The following is a 22,282-nucleotide window of genomic DNA, read 5'->3' as shown; positions in this document are numbered from 1 at the left end:
CTGGAGAAAGAAGAAAACCTGATTAAATTTATGTAGTCACTTTGAAGATTTGGAAAATATGTGTGAATACTGCGTATTATCTTATTCTGTGATCTTAAGATTTCAAGTCTGCAGTATCTTTTTTTGCTTAAGATATCCCAAGAAGGGTAAAAGAGGCATAGTTTGTGACTAACACAAAAACTAACATGACTTAAAAGTACAGTTCAATCATTATTCCAATTCTCCTCTTTTAGAAAGTGTAAGAAGGAAAAATATATAAATTATTTATTGGTTGAAGAGATTGTAACTGAGTATTTTCACTTCATTTTTTGACTTTGGTTTGAGCATTTTTTTTCAATATAAACTAGTTCCACAAAAACAAACAGCAACCAACCAACCAATAAACAAGATAAAGAACTAATGGGAAAAAAAATAAATTGAGGCTCATAGCCATTTCCATAATCAATATTATATTGATATAGCAATCAATTTACAGTCCCTGTGGACCACCAATCGGGATGAGAATAATGGTAAAAATGACTTTGGAAAAAAACCCCAATGAACTAAAGATAATTAACAGCATTACATTACATAGTGTGAAGACCGAGGATGAAAACAGCAGACACTGGTCTTTAACTGATTAATTTCTGCATTTCTTTTTCAGAGGAAAAAACCTAGCAATCCTCATTTTTCTTAAGTGATTATTTTAGGTGAACACAGAACTGGAGAAGCTCTAATATTCTGAGTGATTTATAGCATCTGTGCTGGCCCATATTCAAGAAAAAGATAATACCTTCTTTTTATGTGGATGGAATTAAATGTTATACTATTTCTGTGGTTGTTTTTAGGAGCAGGAGTGTAGAAACAGTCTGCATGTGGATCTACTCATAGGTTTTCCAGGCAAGGGCAGGCTCAAAAGCAGAGTTCTGTGATCAGGGAATTTCTTGCATCCTGGCATTAGATCTGTGGATAAGTCAAATGGGAAAATACACTTTACTCAAACAGAAGAGATCACTGTCCCAGGTGTCTCTTAAATCAGTAGCTACACAAAGGCTTGACAGAAGTATTTATTTGTTGCATAATTTAATAGCACATGCTGCTATATTGATGTCCCACTCATCATGCAGCTGAAAGCAGGTCACTGAGATGGTTTCATAATAGTTTGCAGTGATTAATTATGCATTTGGATAAAGTCAATGGAAACAGGACTGCTTACAGATCTATGTAGAGTTAGATTCAGTCCAACACAATGGCACAGCAAGGCAAGCAGGGGTTAGCAGGGTATGACAAGAGGTGGGTGAGATCTTTCAACACAAGGGTGATGTTGTACAGCCACTTCTGTCCACGAACTTGCTGAAGACAAAATTGATGTATTACTTTAAATCAAGAGTGAGCATTGTAAATAAGAAGGCTTTTTGTGGTCTGGTTGGTTCATTTGGCTTTGTTTTATTTCAGATGTAGTTAGCATAACGCAGCTTTGCCTTTTGAAAAAGTATTTTGATTATTTTATCTTAAACTGTTGTGACTTACTTGCTAAACCGGGTAAATATTTTATATTTATGGTATAAGCCTTGTGTGCTGAATGTTGTTTTGGGGTAGAGGTTGAACAGCAGTGGTTTGTTGTATTCACTTCCATTTTGCCGTGCCTACATCCTACTCTTTACAACAGGATCCGGGTGTGTGAGACAAGCTGGGATCAATTTCCTCTCTTCTGAGACCCAGTCTTTTAGTTTTCACTATTAGAAGATCTGGTTTTGTTTTTTCTGATACATAAATCTTACTACCACTATGCATTTTTAATATAAAAAAGGGTTAAAAAACCCAATTGCAGTCAAATTCTGATATTATTTTACCAGTATCAGGCTGATTTTGTCTTCAAAAGTGGATTTTCTTTTGTTTCTTAATCTGCTACAGACATGCTAGTGACATCTCAAATTTCAGTTGATATTACACATTTTAAATTAGTGTTCATTCCTATAAAATTATTCAAATGTTGTTGGCCAAGTGCTGTTGTTTAAATTGGTGAAGTGGTTCAGTTTTACACAAGAAAACTTGGCCACTGCTCTGTTTTGTAGAAGTAATTCTGTGTATGTCTGATGTACACATGTCCAATGTGTAAAAACAGATCAAAGGAAAATGTTTGAGTAGCTATTACAGGTTGCCTTCTGTCTTCTAATCCTAATGTACTGCACCTTTAAATTTTCCCCTTTGTTTTATTGTGTTTGTACTCATGGTTGATTTTTTAATTTTTTTTTTTTTTTTAATTTATTTATTTGTTCCTCTGGACAGTTTTATTTTTCTTTACCTGTTATTTCCTTTTTAACCTATCTTTCCTTTCCCTGTCATCTGATAATTCTGAATTGTTTGTCTGTATATAGCTATAGACATAGATGCCACTGGCTTAGATGCAGAAGAAAATGATATTCCAGCAAACCATCGCTCCCCCAAACCCAGTGCAAACAGTGTAACATCACCCCACTCCAAAGAGAAAAGAATGCCCTTCTTTAAGAAGGTAACATCGACTTCCAAGCTCCCATCTGTCCACCTGCTCACCTGCACTGCGTCACATTTCTAGTCCTGTTAACTGTCTGCGTCCTTTGAGAAGCCAATAACACGCATGCTTTGTTGTTCTTTGTTTCTTTTCCATGCTGCTGTAGCTAAGCAGAAGCAGAAATCGGTAAGTTTATATTGACATTACCTGTGTTTATCCTGCCACTGGCATCATTAGCATTATTACCCCCGATGAGCAGCGCAGCTCTTCTAGAATTAAGGAAGAAATGGATCAAGCTGGTGGTGGGGTCGGGACAAGAAAACAAAAAGTCCCAAGTTCAGTGCATCCATGAAACTCTGCAGCGTTGTTTATCCTTTTTGATGGAATAATAGGAAACAGTGAGAAAGGTTTCTAAAAATTTCAGGAATTTATTTCTAACAAAAATCCATATAATTTATCTCTCTAGTGTATGCTTATTTTTTCTATCTTTCTCAAGTGTTTTTTTTTCCTTATAACTCAGTCTATTGAAATCATTATTGGAATCTAATCAGGTACTCAGATTCTACATAGAAAAAAAAATAGCAAGAACCATTTTTTTTTTTTTTAATTTTGTCAATATTTAAACTTTTAATGTAGTAGCTGCAAAATCTGCCAGTGAAAAAAAACAGTGGGAAAAACACTTGTGTTTTGACGGTTTATTTTGAGTTTTTCCTGTTGTCCTGTATAAATAATCAGCCAAATGTTCTTGCCATTCATCAGTCAGACTTTCTTATTACCTCTATTGGAAATGGTACTGGTGATTCCCAGGAGAACAAATGTCTCTCCATAGATAACCTGGATAACTACAGAATTATACAACTGGCATCCTGAGGCATCACAGCAAGCTGTGATACGTTCCTAGGATCTTTGCTGGAATAAGTTACCAAGACACCAGGTAGCAGTCAAGCTATGCAGTGAAATACCACATTTCTACTTTTTTTTTTTTTTTTTTTTTTTTTTTTTATATCTTAGTCTTCATGGCTCTTATAAATTTGTTTTTAACCACACAGTTAATTTAAAGGTAACAGTAGGCTATTTTAGTGCTTATAAAAGTCGGAAGTTCCACTTTTACCACTGCTGTGGATTCTCTCATGTTTAATAAATAAAACTTTTTTCTCTATTTCCTTCTTGAACACTTATAAATAATATTGGATCCTTCTCATTTCCAAAGTCACCAGCATTTTCTTCAGCAGGATCTGCTAAGTACTGTCTCATTCATAGCCCACTATGAAAATCAACAGCAGTTTCTTGCTTCTAAGTAATTTCTTTTATATATTTATTACCAAGTTTAGATGCTAAGGAAGAATAATACCTGTCGTCATCTACTGAATCCTGTCTGCATAGGCATCTATCAAAGATGCAGCTTCTAAATGAATGATCTTGGACCTGGATGGTGTCTACTACCGTTTCGCTCTTCCTTCTTTGCCTTCTGCATCAGAATCTTTACTGCTAATCGGGGTTTATGTAACACTAATATTTACAGTAAATACTGGATGGGCATCCCAAACTAATCATACACAGACAAACCACTAAGAAAAAAACATTTGGTAAAAACAATGCGAGTTTTTATTCCAGCTTCATATCTGAACTTGAATCTCCAAGTCAAAGCTGTATAGCTCAGTGCCAGTCCCTTCAGAAAATGAGATTAGATTCTCTAAGGCTAAATTAAGGAATTTTAATGCTTCCGTTAGATAACTCTTACTCAGTTTTCTACTGGCAGCTTCATTGCATCATGCTATAAAGATTAGAGAAGAAAATGCCTGTTTTGACAGAGCAGAATTTAAAATTCCCCATATTCCATCAAATAAGGTAATTTCTGTGCTTTCCCTAATTTTCTAAAAATTTGTTAACTTCTAGCATGAGCAATTTTGGTTGAGTTAGCCACATTAAGACAATGACCTGTTGCATAAGGACATTTAAGCTATAAGCACTTACACATCTGTAATAAATTTTTCTTAGGATCTGTCCCTAATATGCTTATCAGGCTGTTATTAATATTAGCAAGAATAGTGGAAGGCTGCATTATGTTACCAACACAGCATGTTTGCAGGATTTTTCTCTGAAATGTGTTGAGTCAGATTCTGCACTGTGTCAAATACATCATTTCACATGCTCATGATGCCTTGGGCACTACTATTCATTCTTATGTTACTAATTATCTGGTTAAGCTACAGGTAACAAAAGAAAAAGTTAAATTGCACTGAAAAACATTCACAAAATGTTTTCCATGTTTTTAGACTGTTTTAGACTGCTGCTTGTGTGGCATTTTGTGCTGTCACTGTATTAATGTTGGTCTGTGTGTTTTTGTGTTTTGGAATGTATATACTTATTTTAATGTTACTGTGAAACACCTTGGGATACATTGACTGCTGATACAATGAACAATGACTGTAATATGGAATCTTGACTGATGTATTTGCACTGTGTAGGGCATTTGGAAAATAAATATAGCATACCTTTTTCCAGATAATACACACTTTCCTGGATTTTCCCAAGAAGCCAAACTCACCCTTACAAACAAAAACCTTTCTCTGATAAGATTTGTTCTTGGTGATATATTCTGTAATTAAATAATTACAATTTATTAAAGTGACGACAAAAAAAAAAAAAAAAAAAAGCAGTACTTTTTAAAATTGTGCATGATACATCAGTAAGTAGTTTGGTGAATATTATACGATCAGAATCCATTGTTGGGTGGTGATGGAAGCTTCCCAAAGTGGAAGGATTGCTATCCCAAGCTCTGTTTATGAAAATTTTCTATAAATACTAACTTGATCAGCCATTATTTTTATTTCATTTGCAAGTGAATTGTGGATGCAAATGTGAAAATCAGAGTATGAGTGCTCCCATGGGGATTTGCAGTGATGTCACAATGTTTTGTCAAGCTGTGGGCAGATCTGAACAGAAAAAGAGATGTGTTATGCTTTACACCTCCCTTTTTGATTTATTTTTCTCCTTCATAATTTGCCTACATAAAAATTTTATGGGAAACAGATGTCACAGCTCTACAGTCAATTATTTCAAATAATTTACTATTGGACATAAACTTTCTGGTCAACCAGTTAGGAATTATGGAATGGGACATGTGAATGTCTCCAGAATAACAGTTTTGTAGCTATCCAGATCAAGTATGAAAACAGCAAGAAAACAAAGTCCTTAACCTGTTATATCCTTATCTTGTACTACCAGTTTTCAGGAGAAGTTATGAATCTATGGATCCTGTGTTGGTGATATCACTGGAAATTCAGAGTTCTGAATATTATAAGTGATGTGTAACACTTTCTCTAGGTTCTTTGATGCTGAAAGCTGTTTCTGTTTTGCAGACAGAGCACATCCCTCCTTATGATGTAGTGCCTTCTATGCGACCAGTAGTTTTAGTGGGGCCTTCTCTGAAGGGATATGAGGTAAGTGATCATTGGGAATTATTTTATTTGGGTCAAAATACTTCTGCCAGTATTGCTTAGTTGTGTTTTAATTAAAAATGAATTACTTACATTCCAATTATATGGTTCAGAGTCAAGATTTACTATCAAGTTTATTACATATAATTATTAGCATCAAGTATTATGAGGTTTTTATGTGATTATTAATGTGTTGTTTATTTGCTTCTAGGTAACAGATATGATGCAAAAAGCATTATTTGATTTTTTAAAACATAGATTCGAAGGGCGGTAAGTACTTTGCAATGCAAATCTACTTGAGTTTAGGTCCTGTTTATGTACTACAGGATTTTAAGAAACAATGACATTCTTGGCAGAATATGTGTAGAAAACCAGCCATGACAGCTAATTCCTGGGTAGGTTGACTAAAGGGCTCTTAGTGTCAGACAGGCTGCACATCTCTAGCTTTTGATCTGAGTGCTGTTACAGTCTGTCCCCCACAGTGTACTCAGCAAGGTCCAAACTGATTAGTGTTTGAGCCTTGAGGCATTACTTTAGTACAAATGTCAAATGATAATTCGTCTCTAAAAGCAGTGGCATGTTCTGTAATTCAACCATTGTAGACCCATGGACCCGAGACATGAGCTGGATTCTCCATGTGTGGTTATATTGCTGCCGAGTCAGACCCCGGATTAATATGCTAGTGGATTGATATTTGGGATGAAAAATAGAAAAAAAAAATAAGGTCTTGTTATAATATCTGCAACTTCGATGAATGTTCCATGAAGTCTGGAAGTGGGCAGAGCAGTAACACCATTTTATCTGTCCTAGTGCTGTCAAACATTCAAGAGGGAGCTTGAGGTTTTCTGTCAATAGCTTCAGCTCTTTAAAATATACAACACTGTGGTTTAAGCTGTTGTATTTTCTCATCAAGAATTATGTTGAGACCTAACCACTTAGGAGTCCTTCTTTATATTACTGAGGGTTGCCAGATCTTAGATATGTAACTTCAGAATTGGAAGTTAACACAACAGGGGGTGTTGGAAGAAAAAAAAAAGAAAAAAAAAATGAAAAAAAAAAAAATCAGTTCTAGATCCAGTTGAGCAGCGTCGATCCACAAATATTAAATACAATTGGTATCTACAAGTAGCAGATCTGTAGTATCCCAGATTTCAGTAGCATTCTGAATGTGTACTCAAGGTCCTAAACAAATTAGAATACGAGTGCTCCCAGGGAAATTTGCTGTGATGTCTCAATGTTTTGTCAAGCTGTGGCGAGATCTGAAAATAAAATGAGAAACATAAAAAGACTGGCAGATTTCCTATATTGTTGTGTATCTCAAAAGACATTAAGATGACCTTAAAACCATGTTGAAAATAGCATTTTTACGTTGATAAATCTAGATTTTTTCAATATACCATAATTGCAATTATAAATGGGGAAAAACATTTTCTATTGCAGGAGGAGGGAAGATTGCCAGGAAAGAAAAATTTAAAAAAAAATCCAAAAAGCTATAAAGATTTGTAGTGTTTGTAGTTAGCAAACCAGGGTAACTACTACTGAGTACCCCCGAGTACAAGTGGGATTTGATTTTAAGACTAATGGCTTAATCTGTGAGGAGCTATGCCAGAAATCACAGTCTTCGGTTATGTTTTTAGCTTAAGTGAATCATGGCTAGATTTCCAAAATTATGTTACTAATCAGTGTTATGCAAATAATTCTGGTTTTCTGTATTAACTTCTGGCTTTGTTACATTTTATAGAGTTTTAGAAAAATATATACACATGTTGACCTCATTGAGAAATGACCTATTTGGTTACATTTCAGATGAACATCATCTGACTGTATGTTAGAGAGGAGCCCTCCCTGGTTTTTGCAAATCCATTTCTTCCTTTTAAATTCCAAGTAAGATCATACAAGGAAAAACAAGGGAATATCATCAGTCTGATTTAACTCTTAGCACTGGAAAAATGTGACCTCTAAACCTCATTAGATCACAGACTTTGAAAGGGAATTTATCCAAAGGGTGAACTTTGACCCTGTGAAGCAAAACATACTGAGTTAATTGTTTTCCTAGGAAGAAGAATATGCATAAGGTTTTGTAGCAGGTCACTGCAAACAACTGGAAGCAACTACTTCTTTCTTGGCTTGGCTTTTCTCAGAAACACAAAACAGAGCCTGCCTGATACTCAGCTCAGAGTTTTCATTTGCTTCCTTGTTTGTGTCGTAGTCCATATTTTTTTGTAGCCAGCATATTTCTCTTGCTTTTTTTCTGAAAAATTGTAAGTAACTCTTGCACACCATTTAAAAATGTATGCTAATAAACTGAACAATAAAAATAAGAGTTATATGACAGTACTAGTTTCCCTACTAAACCTTGCCTTTACCAGTTATGTCTTGGCTGAAGTAAGTCAGCTTGTCATTCAGTACCTTTCAACAAATTAATCAAAATTAGAGAAAGGAGAAACAGCTTACTCATACTGGGGATATGGGTGCACATCCAGGCCTGGAAACCCCCAGGAAAATCCCATCTTCTGCAGGATGTTTCTGACCTCTCCTCTCCTCAGACAAGTGTATTTTTGAAGTCACTGGTCAAACTGTTTTTCAATACTGTGGAGAAAAGAAATGTCATTAATAGGTTTTGTAACACTATCAGATTTTCTTCTCCGTTCACATTACACAAAACATACTGTGCATCTTGTTTCTCTGTAGTCTAAGCCAACTTCTTGTGTTAAAAGCTTTTTCCTCCCCACATCCCTGCATGATAAATGCATTCTGTTCTACTTTCCTGTATTTTATTTTTGCAGTATATCAATTACACGAGTCACAGCAGACATCTCCCTTGCCAAACGCTCAGTATTAAACAACCCCAGTAAGCATGCGATAATAGAAAGATCTAACACAAGATCAAGCTTAGGTAAGTACCTCTAATGATGCTATCTACTAATTGACTGTTAAGTACACTTCTCCCAGTTCATATCTGCAAACTAAATATAGCCTTCACTCTGCTGGGAGAAAATCACAACTCCTGTGATTCCAAAATCCTTGCATTAGAAAAAAAAATTAAAATCACTACCAGATAAACTTCATATAGTGCTGATTTTGGTTTAACCTGCCTATGTTTAGTTTTCATGTTTTGCTGTTTGCCTTTGTGGGGCAAAATAGCCATCCATAAAGTAAATAAGATGTGAAGAGATGTTCTGGATTAATAGAGGTGGTGGTTCCAGAATACTTGAAATTATACGGATATCATTGATATTACACATTATCTTTGGTAAGATCACTGAATTTGGACCTGAAAAAATTATTGAGGCACACATTTTCTGACTGCAATATCAGTTTAAATTAATACGGAGGTTGGTACAAAACCTGAAGGACAGGAAAGGGGAGGTGTTTTAAAAAAAAACAACTGTGTAGCTAGGTTCATAGCATATGTATCTGTCATCTTACATGAGTCTTTTTGTACTGCAGCTTGTCCAGCTGTAGAAGTAATTAGACATTTATTAGCCAGAAAGGAAACCAAGCATAGCTGGGAAAATGTAGCAAAATGTCACTTTCTACAGTGCAGGTGTCTGCACTGGAGCTTGTCAACCTAAGGTGTCCTTAAATTAAACATGAGGAGGTGGTCTTTATCAGTTTTATAACAAAATTTTTGAGGATACCTTTACTTTGACTGAGTACTTAATATTTGCTTAATACAGCTGTCCTTCTTAGAATGACCTTCTCTGCCTTAAAAAGTTTTACTTCCCTTTCTTGAAAATTCATTTCTTAAAATGCTTGCTTTCAGCTATGTGGAGGATGTGATTCTTTGATTGCAAGTAGTTTGATAGTTTCCAGTATGTCTTAATTCAAGTATTTTAAAATTTCAAAATGCAATATACTGCAACAACATAATATCTTTACACACAAGAGTATTCTAATATGTTGTATTTCAGTCTTGTCACCAAAGTCTATTTAATAATCTAAGGAAAAGATTGTATCATTTGTTTTACGTGGAAATGAAAATTGGTAATAAGGATGGTGATTAATTTTCCCAGCTTGAACATCAAAGCATGTGCAATTTTGTGCAATACCACACAAATATATGCAGCAGTAAAACATAAATAATCTATCCCTTATGGTAAAATATTTGTATATATGTAAAACAGCTATCACAAAATTTAATACAGATACAAATGCTATAAATACATGCAGAACAATTGTGTACATCTTTATTTCAAGGTAACCTTACGCTTAGGAACACCAGATCTTTTATTTCGGTCAAGGTACTTTTTTCAGAGAGGTATTTAAAATTAAAATTGTGACAGAACTTCAGTTGAAGACATGCAAAAAATGACAGTGATTATGTAAATATGTGGATAGATATATCTCTAGTTTTGTAACAGGCGTATTATTATTACCTAAGATTTCCTGCTACATGCCAAGTTTTCAGTAGCTTATAATTGTTCTAAATCTTATCTGATGTCTAAAATAGTATTTTTAAAATAATTTTGGGAAACACTACTCGGAGTAAGTGGGTCATTTTACCCATGAAGTTAGGGCAAAAATTAATTTTACCTGTGTGAAAATATTCTCAAAACCTTTTCTTTCAGAGGGTGTAATACTCCCATACTTCTAATAATGTAGCTGGGTTTTGAAATTTGATAGTGAATTGAATATTATTTTCTGTTACAAGTTTCTGGGCATTTTTTTAATGAAAAGTATAAGAAAACTTAACTGAACTGTTAATAGCTGCCTATAACACATGCCAGGCTTTGCATCTGAATTACTTGAAGACTCAGCTTTCCTGGGCAAGGTCCAGCAATGACACTGAGCAGAACCTGCCCCTAGCAGTCAGTCAGACAGAATTAAAGCAGGAAAATGTTAGTCTTTCAACTTTCAATCCCTACTTTGCTGTACAGTATGGAATAAAAAAGTTTTTTACTTCAGAGATGTTCGACTGGAGGAGCAGGTGGCTCAGCTATGGGTAAAAGACCTTAGTGAATTATGGAGTAGGAACTGGGAGAGTTGAACCCACCAATGATGCATCTTCAGGGTTTGTCCTCCAGACAGGAGGTAAATCATGGGAGGACAAAAAAACAGTGAGGAAGGAAGTCACGGAGGAAAATCATGTGGTAGCAGTGGGCTGGGAGGAAAGATGAGCTATGATAAAACAACCTCGAATCAGAAAAAGCAACTGCTTTTGTAAGACAGGGGGAAAATCCTTGTGTTAAGCAAAAGAAAGAAATTAGAAGCAGTGTTACAGCCTATTGCCTCACTTGACTGCAATGTGCTTCAAGGTAGAAATAGACTCAGAATCAGAGAATATTGTAGCATGATAGTGTGTGGCCTTTTCTAGCAGTGGTTCACAAAGATGACAAGATACCACTGCTGTGAGCACTCAGTTGGCTCAAGTAGCAGAGGTGAGTTACAATACCAAACCATATTGTGGAATTTTAATTGTCATTGTCACTTTTAGTTGTCATGGTTGGAAGAGATCTCTAAGGTGACTGTCCCACTGTCACACCCTCCCACCCCCCAATAAATAAAATATATTTATCTATATATCACCATGCCCACCAGACCACGATCTGCAAGTGCCCCATCTACACAGTTTTTAAATACTTCCAGGGATGGTAAGTCCATCACCTCCCTGGGCAGCCCCTTCCAGTGCCTGATTTCTCTTTTAATTAAGAAATTCCTTCCTCAGATCTTGTCTACCCCCCCCCCCAGTGTGCAGCTTCAGGCCATTTTCTCTAATCCTGGAGAACTGGAATTGCTCAGTGAGCTGCTGCTTTGCTTGCTATGAAACCTGTACAGCATATGAAGCAAGAACCTTTAGAAAGGCAAATTAAGTTCTCGAAAAGAGAAATAGGGCATTTTCAACTGAAACTTAGGGAGAGTGGGACATGAAATAAAGAGCTGACCAAAAATTTTGTGGCAGTAAATCAATCCACAGCAGTCCTGACTCGCCATTACAGAAGTGAGGTGTAGTGCTGAAGGGTGAAATGGGAGACTTTTATTTTACTGAATTAACTGAAGAGCTCAATGCAGTAGTGGATTTTGTTGCCTCTGGTATGGAATTCCTGTATAGTATTGGACTACTTGTTTACAGGTTTTGTAAAATTATTAGCTTTTTCCCAGTGTTTTTTGCATGTCTCAAGCATGACTTGTAGAAGTACTAAGTATGGTGGCTGAAACAGGTTCAGGCTTTGAACCTGTCAAACGATAAGTGAAAGATCATTTCATTGCATCAGTGAAATGCCACCATAGTAAGTTCCATAAAATAGCCCACAAATAATTAATTTGTCCTGCATCTGACAATGAAGATTAACTATTCAATAGCTGTCTACAGCATATGGAGTTGTGCATAGACTGAGACAGAAGCCCTACAGAAACAATTTTTCCCAGTCATGCTGTCTTAAAAGCCACAAAAAGTTTAAGCAAAATATCTTAACATTTCCTAATTTATTAGTATAAGCTTTGCAGCCAAATAATATTCTCTTGTAATACAGGTTTCAGTCATAGATAAATCAGGTTAGTTCTTTTCTAGTATCTGCTGCAGGTCTGCTGAGGGGTCCTGGTAAGTGAAATCTTTCTCTATCCAACAGACTTACAGACACAACCAAAAAACCATACCAAAAAACCTCCCAACAATTTCAACAAACACTCAATTTATGAGTTGTGGGCAAATATAACTTCCCAGAATGGCTAGATGTTGATCCAGATGCCTCCTCTGCAGGTTCAATGAGAAGTTCTTCCTTTGCACACCCATCTTTGTGTGGTAACTCATGCAGCTAGACAGCCAAGTGACTGATTTATTCCTGCATTACACTCACATTTGGGAGTAAGCAATTGTAACTGCAGCAGAGAAGGATATTTTTTAGAATTTTGAAAATATATTTTTTTCCATCAATGAGTTAATATAGTACAAAGGTAATGTCCATGGTAAATTGTGCCAAATACTTTTTTCCTGGAAATTAAATGAACCTCTTTTTGAGAACCTTATCACCCAATAGAGGTTTACAGTATAGTGCATACTATCTATAATGGTGCATAGCACAGTGAACAGTGGAGTGAGCACCATTATTTGGAACTGATTTAATAGGTAACCCAGAATTAATTTCAAGCAGGCATAGATAAATAATGTCTTAATCAAGAGTAGTAATTGTCACGAGGAACTGGATTTACGGGATTATAGGTAAGTCTCAGTGAGCTTAATGCTACACACACCTGTTGACTGAAAGTTTGCTTCTGTAAAGGAATCAGTTAAAATAGACTCAGGATTTAACTCACTGGAAAGTGCTTCTTCCACTGAATATTCTGGTGTAAAATTAATGTATCCAGTAATTCATAAAAATAGTGTCTGGCTCATAAAGATTTAGGAGGACAGCAATCTTATTCCTCTCCTAAATGAGAACTTGTTTTGTATATAGAGAGAAATGTTTACTTGTCAATACTGTTATATGTTTAATATTTGAAGGGCAATTGAGTAGTTTCTTTAAAAGTCTAGAAGAAATCTGTAATTTTGAAAAGTCTTTTTACTCCAAAAAATCTCATTCACCTGAAAATCAGTCCCAATTGGCTTAATTAAATTTCTCTTTGTGCATGTGCCATTTGCAGAAACTGCTGAACCACCTCTGTGGTTTTGCTGCATTTATTTGTCAAAAGGAGCCAAACTTTTTTTTGTTTTGTTTTGTTATTGTTTCTGTGTATGCTACACTTGTTATAACCTTACCTCATGCTGTATGCTTTGTACAAGAACCTGATTGTCTTGGCTTTTTCCATTCTTTGCTCCATTAATGCTCTCCCTTTCCAGATGTTTTGGGTATGTATACAAGCTTGCAAATTACTTTTCCTGCTGTTTTGTGTTCAGTGCTTTATTGTACCTTGCAGAACCACCATGTGTTTGTCATAACTGGCTCCCTGATAGACAAAAGTCAGTCCTGTGCTGTGTTGCTAGATACTTCTTTTACAAAATCTTACTGGTTTTCCTTATATATTTTCAAGTAATTCTAAAAATAAAGTTGAGATTGACAAAGAAATACTAGAGATTATTCAGTGTAAATTTTTAAGGTGCATGGACCTAATCTGCATATTCCAACACAGACATATGAACGTTGATGTAAAATATGTTATTATGTGTGTAGTAAGTTGACTTCAGCCAGATGTCTAGGAATCTGTTTAGTTGCTCTGTATGTGAATATGCAGTAACCTGCCAGGAATCACATGTACCCAGTTTCCATGTGCAATTGACTGCTGACTGTTAGAAAATTATCTCTAGAAAATGTACAGAGGTCCCATTCACATCATTAGGCTGGTATCCCAGAGTGTTGTTTTCTGAAACTGAAACAAAGTCTTGAAGAAATAGTTGTTATCAGTGCAAATTTCAGCCTTGCATTTTTATTTCCTTGATATATGTGTAAAAAGCCAGTTGAATGCTTGGAACAATGGTAACAATTTCTTTTATATATACATAAAAATATGCTAATGGTATCATGTATTCTCCATATTTTAATGACCGTTGTATATTTTAAGTTTCAAGTAGATGCTTCCTTGACTATAAAGTAAAAATAAACATAAAAGGGTGTTTGCTAAGATGTGTAATAATGCTTCCCTCCTCAGTGGGGCAGTGAAGCAGGAATGCAAAATTTGGATTTGACCAGTCTAAAATCTCAAGAACCTAATTTAGGTCAAAGCAAAGAAAAAAGATGGCCAGCGTGTTATGGAAAATTCTGATTGTTTCTTTTTAATTTATCAAGATAGCTGGGAGGAATGTCTATAAAACTCACTTGCAGGTATTAAATCTTCAGATATGGTTAAGTAATCTGCTAAATGTGATGCTCTATTGAACCAGAATGCTGTAATATAGCAGCCAAGAGCTTTTGGAGTTATCATGAGGATGTGGCTACGTGTAGTTTTAAGCACTTCTAGAGAAATAGTAGCATGAAGATCCTGAACTTGTTAGAATTTTTCAGCCTTACATGTTTCAAAATGCTCTTTAATCTGTCTGGCCCAGTTTGTGGGGTTTTTTGTTAACATCTAAGGGCAGATGTAATTCTCCAAGTAGTTCTGCTCTGGAAGTTTGCTACTAACTTCTAACTCATGAATACTTTTTTGATGCAGTATTACCAAAATATTTTAATGGAAATTTCTGGATGCTCTATTGAACCAGAATGCTGTAATATAGCAGCCAAGAGCTTTTGGAGTTATCATGAGGATGTGGCTACGTGTAGTTTTAAGCACTTCTAGAGAAATAGTAGCATGAAGATCCTGAACTTGTTAGAATTTTTCAGCCTTACATGTTTCAAAATGCTCTTTAATCTGTCTGGCCCAGTTTGTGGGGTTTTTTGTTAACATCTAAGGGCAGATGTAATTCTCCAAGTAGTTCTGCTCTGGAAGTTTGCTACTAACTTCTAACTCATGAATACTTTTTTGATGCAGTATTACCAAAATATTTTAATGGAAATTTCTGGGTGCTTCCAACGGTCATGAAGGGAAATGTATATTTTTGATTTCTGTAAACTGGAGGTAACTCTCAGCAACATTTCGTTGTGATACTGCACTGAAGTACATATGATTTATAACTGTCTGGAAACAATATGTTCTAGAGACAAAGCAACCTAGTAGTGGGTTAGAGAATTTTTTTAAGGTCTCAGATATCTGTGCAATAACCAAGGTACCCAAATAAGTATATTAGATGTTTTTAGCAAATTAGCTGTTTGCTTAAGAACATACTTTGCTTCCCTTAAAACTGTTCACACCTGTAGGCTGAATTGATCCAGTATTTTTTCTTTCCCCTAGGCTCATGGAACAGATGAAAGTTGGTGTCTGTGTCCTCATTTTATCTGAGGCTAAGGGTTTGGGTTGTTTCCCCAAAATGCCAAGAAGTCTGGCTTCCTTTCTGTTCTCTTCTAACAGAGGAATGAACTCATAATTTCCATCACCGTGACAGGGCTATGATCACCTTTATGATACTTGTCAGTCGGTCCTGCTGAGTCTTACACACTTTGCATAATAATTGAACTTTCCCTGGAAAAAAAAAATGAAATCCACATGTTTTGCCTCCCACTCTACGCATCAGGCTACAGAGTCAGTCTCTCTCCCACTCAGTGAGTACACGAATGTTTTGCGAGTGGTTCACCATCAGCAGGAGGCAATGAAGTGGTTCCACATGGTATCTGTAAGAAAGTCTGAGCATTTTTATTTGCATTCGTACTGAACAAAACTACAAACCTAAACTTACTTAGTGTCTATCTATGGACCAGAGCTATAAAAGCCTATAGGACTCTAGGCTGAGTAATGAGGCATGGTGCAGAAATACTCGAGTTAGCAGAAGTTCCTCTACTACGATCTATGAAAAGACACTTGCTTGGTCTCCTGGGCAAAATAAATATTAGATTACTTCTTTGCTCTGTCTTACTGTCCCAATTACTTGCTAACAGAGTGTGGGGGAGTTAATGATGGAAGCAGTGCTGTGCTGCCTCACAACACCTTCTGGAGCAGCTGTGACTCTACTGATGCAGTGGTCTCAGGGCAGTGCTCCCCTCTGTTGTGCTCCTCTACTCGTGGTTGTGCTGCCGTCTGATGATTCCCAGCTTTTCTATTCATAGGCCACTAGATTTACTTCCAGTTTAAACCTGGTGTAAGAGGTTCCATGATTGCTGTCGTTTTCTTAGCTCAGAGAAATGGGGGAGGAAGTAGCCATTTTCATCTGGTAATTAGTATTTTTAAACTACACTATCTGGTTTATATTTTCACGTTATTGCAGTATTGGATTTCAGGACATGATAGTGCATTATAAATAGATCATGGTTATGTTGAAGTTTCCAAGCATCACACTGTATCTGTAAATACCACTTGGACATGTGTGTACATTGAAGGCTGTCTGAATTCTGTCTACATGGAGCCTCAGCAGGCAGGAAGAGGAAAATCCTTCTTTCCAGCAGCACCTCACCACACAGCTCCCCTTCAGTGGAGCCCAGACATGAGTGGCAGGTGGAACAGCAAACATGCTCCTCTCCTTTCTGCTTTTTCCCTCACAGGAGCCCCATCTGTTAGGCATGAGTAACACATGCAGCCACTTTTCCTGGAAAATACTGTCATCCTCCCACTCCCACCCTCCCCTTTTTATGTAACAAGCTAATGGCTAAAGGATGTGGTTGAGACCAAGAAAGTGCATGTATATCCACAAAACTACATTTCTGTTAGAAATTTGATAAAATCAGATGTAATCCAGTTATCTTCTGACCCATTGCCTGAGGACTAAGCTTCCCTCTTATATCCTTAAATTTCTCTCCAAGATGTTTTCCCCCTTTAACTGGGTATACTGGAGGAGAGTCACAGAGGCAATACTCACAGCACTGCTACTGGAATAGGGTGGGAGACCTAATCCTGCCTGGAGACCATGAGGCTGAATTTCCCTCCCTGGGGCAGGGATAGAGCCAGCTGTACCCTGTCCAGCATGACCCTGCTGCTGGCTCCCTTCCTACCGAGGAACACCTTGGTGCTTGAAGGGAGGAAAACAGAAGATGAGAAGAGGTCAGGCACTAACATACTTGGTTTTTCTCACTGCCTTGATCTGGACTGCTCCCATACCTTGTAGCTTTCTGAATTATCCTCAATAGCATCCTCGTCTTTCCACTTTGTATGCAGCAAGCACAGGCATCTAATATAGTCTGGGATAGCCTGCTGTGGCCAGATTCCAGATTAGTGCACATTATGATTAGTGCAATACCTAGTGTAGACACTTCAGTGATTTTGCCCACAATAGAAGTATGTGAATACACACACTCTCACATACTAAAATTTAAAATTTTATTTCTGTCAAGATTTACTTCCTAATCAAGAGGTGTGTGAGTGCAATTCAGGAGTCATCATTACTTTTTTTTTTTTTTTTTTTTTTGTCGTTTTCTTGGATTTGAGATGTGACTCATCCATTTCTCATCTGTTTTTTGGTTTGGTTTTTTTTTTTCTTTTGTGCAATGTTTTCTATGTGCTTTTAAGACATTGGGTTTATATAGCGTATTTGTTTCTTTTGATTTTGTTTTGGAATTCCTGAGGATTCCTTAAGCTCTAATTTCTTTAATTATATTATTGAAATTCAATGATTAATTATTTTGAAGTATCCAGGGGATAAGGACCTCTCTTGCCTGGAAAGGTAGAGGCCCAACCTGCTAGTTCATCAACATGCAGTGCAGTTCCTTGAACTCTTCTCTTATACCCAAGTTAAGAAAAACAAATGGTGAAATACTTTTTAATTAATGGGAAAGATATCTTTACAGCTTTGGACTTAAGTGGAAATTGTTGGTTCATAGTTACCTACAATTATTGCTCTGTGTGTATTTCACAGTAGAAGATACCCTGAGGCATTCTCTGCCCTGGCAAAGAGTTGTCTCAAAAAGTTAGCAGGAAATCTGCTTCACAGAGATGTATTCTATGCTGGCAGAAAAGTGCTCCCAGCACTGTAGCAAACACTGCTCCCTCAGACAAAATTATGATACACTGGCAAAAAGACAGATTTTGCTGGTTATAAATTGCCTTCAGTAAGATTTTTTAGCAGTCTGAAATGGTCTTAAAATGGTAAATTGACTGATATTGTTATACTGACTGAAGTGTTGAACCTGGGTTGAAATTGCACCAAACTCATCATCAGAACAGGATGATGAATTGTCTCTGATATTTTTATTTTAGTTGTCATTTGGACTTAAATTAGGGATAGAGTACTGACTGTCTTCTTCTAAGTCACTGACAAAATGGTATTAATTTACTCCAGCAATATCTCGATGAAACTAAGTTGCAGAAAATGTAATCATCAATGTGCCAAGAACCATCAGCAGTTGTGCCTTCAAAAGCTTGGTCCTAATTCAGACAGCAGCTGGGCCACAGTGCTTTTATTGACAAGCCAGAAAATGCACACTGATGCTTTCCATACCAGCATGCTGTGCACATCTCTCAGCCTGCTGACTGATTAGCATATCCTCAGACAAAGTTTGAGAAAACTACAGATGGAGATGATATCTGATACATCCAAAAATCAACCTCCTTCCATAGAGAACATGGTATATAGGTTTTCTGATGGCCATTGAAGATGTTACTTCATTTATGAAATGATCATATTAGTCACTTGAGCTAAATATAGACAAGCTGGGATGCTTTGCGCTCTCTTGGGAATTTTGCAGCCTTATAATGGTAACTAATTTATTCAGTTGCTACTCTAAGATAACAAAAATCAATCTCTTCACACCTCTTGAAAGAGACCAATCACTATAGAAAACTCTCTAGCCAGATCAGATAAGGGGGGGTTTCAAGCAAACCCAAGGCTTGTGCCAGCATTATAGATAAAATGCTGCAGCGTAATTTCAAGAAACTCTCTAATAAATAGGTTTTTGGTAACTTCCATTGATATTTAAGTCTCTGCTGGTTACCTTCTAACATTTTCTTTGAATGGGCTAGGCATTCCGTCTGGTTTTTGTTCATGGAGTGTGCATGACCTTTAAAGGGAGACCTGTAATTATTAGAATCTTGTCTGGCCCTATAAGTTTCTTTATTGACTTGAGCAAATCATCCAACTTCTGTAATTTGTCTGTGAAGTTAGCTGATAGCAAGATTTAGCAGGAAAATGTGATTCCACTTCAAGGGTTATTTTGCTATTATAAGATTTTTATTTCATTTCATTTGGGAGCAAAGACAGTTTCTACATCTCTTGTGAAAGCAGATGCAGTCCATGTGTCTTGCAGAGATTTTACTGCTGTCGGGCAGGGTGCTGAGGAACTGGAAGCATGAGTTACTGGAACACAAGATGATTTTTTCTGGGAAAATCACCTTTCCAGGGTTTTCAGGGTTGTGAAGGTACCATAGCATTATCTGGATATTGAGGCTTTTAAAAAAGTGTTTTACACATAGTAATGGAATTTTTATTAGGATACCAGACTGAGGCCAGTATATGAAGGAAGCTTTCCAGAACTTTGGCAAGTTGAAGTAAATGGGAAAACAAGAGCTTCTCCTGCTAATATTGACACCTCAGTATATCTTAATGCCTTTCTCAGGCACTCCAGTTGACTACTAAGTAGGGCTAAAGTCTAAACTGAAATTATTTACAGTGGGGAGCTAATGGCATAGTAAGATTACCATGTGATGCAGCAGGCATTCTTACCTCTATTTTTTCTTACATAAATGGACTAGGGTCTTGTAAGACAATGTTAAAAGTATCTCTCCAGGCTGGGATTGCAGGAGGTGATGGAGGTGCAAGAGGCAGGGAGTGCTGCCTGTAAGGGCAACAAACGCTTATTAATGTTGTATTTGTTTCCCTAGCATTCCAGGGGCATGCACTGCTAACAACTCCTGCCAGCCTGAGGAAGAGCATCAGTCTGCCACATTTTTACATTTCTTAAAACTAATCACCTAGTAATATTTTCATAACTCTAATTTTCTACTTATCTGCAGCTGAAGTTCAAAGTGAAATTGAACGGATTTTCGAGTTAGCTAGGACTCTGCAGTTGGTAGTTCTTGATGCTGATACCATTAACCACCCAGCTCAACTAAGCAAAACCTCTCTGGCTCCCATTATAGTATATGTGAAGATTTCTTCTCCAAAGGTAAATATTTTACTGATATTCATGCTTTTTTAGGCTTTTCACCTTTTTTTTTTTTTTTAATATATATTTTTGGGGGTTTTTTTTTGGGGGGGAGTCATAATTGCAGATAATCTCATGTCCTCATTAAAGTTCAGAGCTATATATTGTTATTGCTTCCCTTTGGATGATGACTATTTCACCATCCAATCTTAATTAAAAAATGCAGTCTTAATTAAAATAGCATCTTGGCTCTAGTGTTACCAAAACACATCTTTAAAAAGGCACTGTAATGCCAATGAGTTTTTTTAATTGGGATTGTGCTTTTAGTACAAACCATGTAAGTAAAATTAACAGTTTGCTGAATCAAAACAGTACTGAAATGAAAGAAAGATTTTCACATAAGGAATACCAGACTGATTGTTAAACTTTAACGTCTCCTGCTAATGTAACCCTTCCTTCTGTGAAACTACCTGCACAGAGAAGAGGCATTTTGAAGAGGAGAAAAAATTTATGGGAAGCGAGCCCAGGAGGAAAGTTAAAGAATTTCAACTTAGACACAAACAAAACCAGAAGCAGCAGAGGAAAACAGAAGGGGAATTTTTAATACTCATGGAATTTGTTTGGCTGAAGAGGACAATTAAAATTTAAACAATTTAAGGGGTTATATTTGTAACTTAAGTCTGAACTTGCTCAGTTTTATTAATGTCTTATTTTTCACAGGTTTTACAGAGGTTAATAAAATCTCGAGGGAAATCTCAGGCCAAACACCTTAACGTTCAGATGGTGGCAGCTGATAAACTGGCACAGTGCCCTCCCGTGAGTTACTGTTCATTTATATCTTGTCTTCAAGAGGTGCCTTTTTCAAGCACGAGGTTAATTACATAATTTATGGATTTTCTTGCCCTCTTCTTGCCATATTTCACTGCTAGTTTTGTTTGTAGAAAACATCCTGAAGTCTCTGGGCTCTGCACAAGGGCATAGGGAAAAGACCCAGTCCTAGTCACAAGCAGTTATTAGGATGTGTAGTGGGACATTCACCACTTGAACAAATGAAGCATTTGTTTTACTAGATTATTATTCTAGGATCGTGGGTCGAAAGTTGAACCCTCTTCATCTAAAAATGCACCCCACAAAAAAAATGTGCTTTATCTCTGGCAGTCTAGGATAAGGCTGGTAGTTTGAGTCACCACAGCCCATCATTTCTGACATTTTTGGTCACAGTTTTGGCAAAGAGCTGCGAGGTACGTCATAGCTAAGAGCTCTGCAGATCTTTTATTGATGTGCACTTAACCAAATTCTCTCAGTTTCTACCTACAAAGTGGAGATTATGAGACCCCAGCTGTGTTTTAAGTGTGGCAAGCATTATTACCTGGATAGTCAGTAGTCAGAAGTATAGATAAAAGACCAGAAGATGAAGAAGGTTCTGTTTGGTTACAGATATGGGAATTTTCCATAGTTATGGAGCTGAGTCAGAGGAATGTTTTCCTTATTTAAGTTCAGACATATCAGTTAAGAGAGCAGTCTCCTCAGGTCCCTAAAAACTCAAAGAAGAATGCTAGAGACTTGTGTAGACTCTCCAAGCTGCCTTCAAGAGTGCCTGTCTCCCTCACCAGGGAGGGAAGGAAACTCAACTCCTAACTTTAGATGGGTTAAGTTAGACCATGTGGCTAATCTCATAGCTAATATTTGTACAAAACTTGGAAACTGCATAATTTCTTACTGTTATTAGTTAATGGTCTTAGTTTGTCTTAGTTTTCTCATAGTGATTCTATATATGGGGAGTTAATCCCTTTTCTTGAAATTCCACTTTTTTCCAATAGCTATAAACTTCACTATTT

General features: G+C 36.6%; 1 protein-coding gene across 11 annotated transcripts in view; it reads left to right on the top strand.

Annotated features, from left to right (window-relative positions):
* The window catches only part of CACNB2 (calcium voltage-gated channel auxiliary subunit beta 2), a 237,074-nt gene that overhangs the window by 202,094 nt on the left and 12,698 nt on the right, over nucleotides 1–22,282 (top strand). For 8 of the 11 annotated variants that reach the window (XM_071735088.1, XM_071735089.1, XM_071735091.1 and 5 more), the window contains 6 exons: nucleotides 2,358–2,491; nucleotides 5,833–5,913; nucleotides 6,122–6,180; nucleotides 8,697–8,806; nucleotides 20,314–20,465; nucleotides 21,165–21,260. In XM_071735088.1, the coding sequence (XP_071591189.1) occupies nucleotides 2,358–2,491; nucleotides 5,833–5,913; nucleotides 6,122–6,180; nucleotides 8,697–8,806; nucleotides 20,314–20,465; nucleotides 21,165–21,260 (632 nt within the window). Of the gene's footprint in view, nucleotides 1–2,357; nucleotides 2,492–2,636; nucleotides 2,657–5,832; nucleotides 5,914–6,121; nucleotides 6,181–8,696; nucleotides 8,807–20,313; nucleotides 20,466–21,164; nucleotides 21,261–22,282 lie in introns of all 11 variants that reach the window. The other 3 variants (XM_071735092.1, XM_071735093.1, XM_071735099.1) reach the window with 1 other exon arrangement.

Source organism: Heliangelus exortis, chromosome 2 (assembly GCF_036169615.1).
Source record: "Heliangelus exortis chromosome 2, bHelExo1.hap1, whole genome shotgun sequence".
In the NCBI taxonomy this organism is placed as follows: Eukaryota; Metazoa; Chordata; class Aves; order Apodiformes; family Trochilidae; genus Heliangelus; species Heliangelus exortis.
This window is presented reverse-complemented; position numbering and strand designations above follow the sequence as displayed.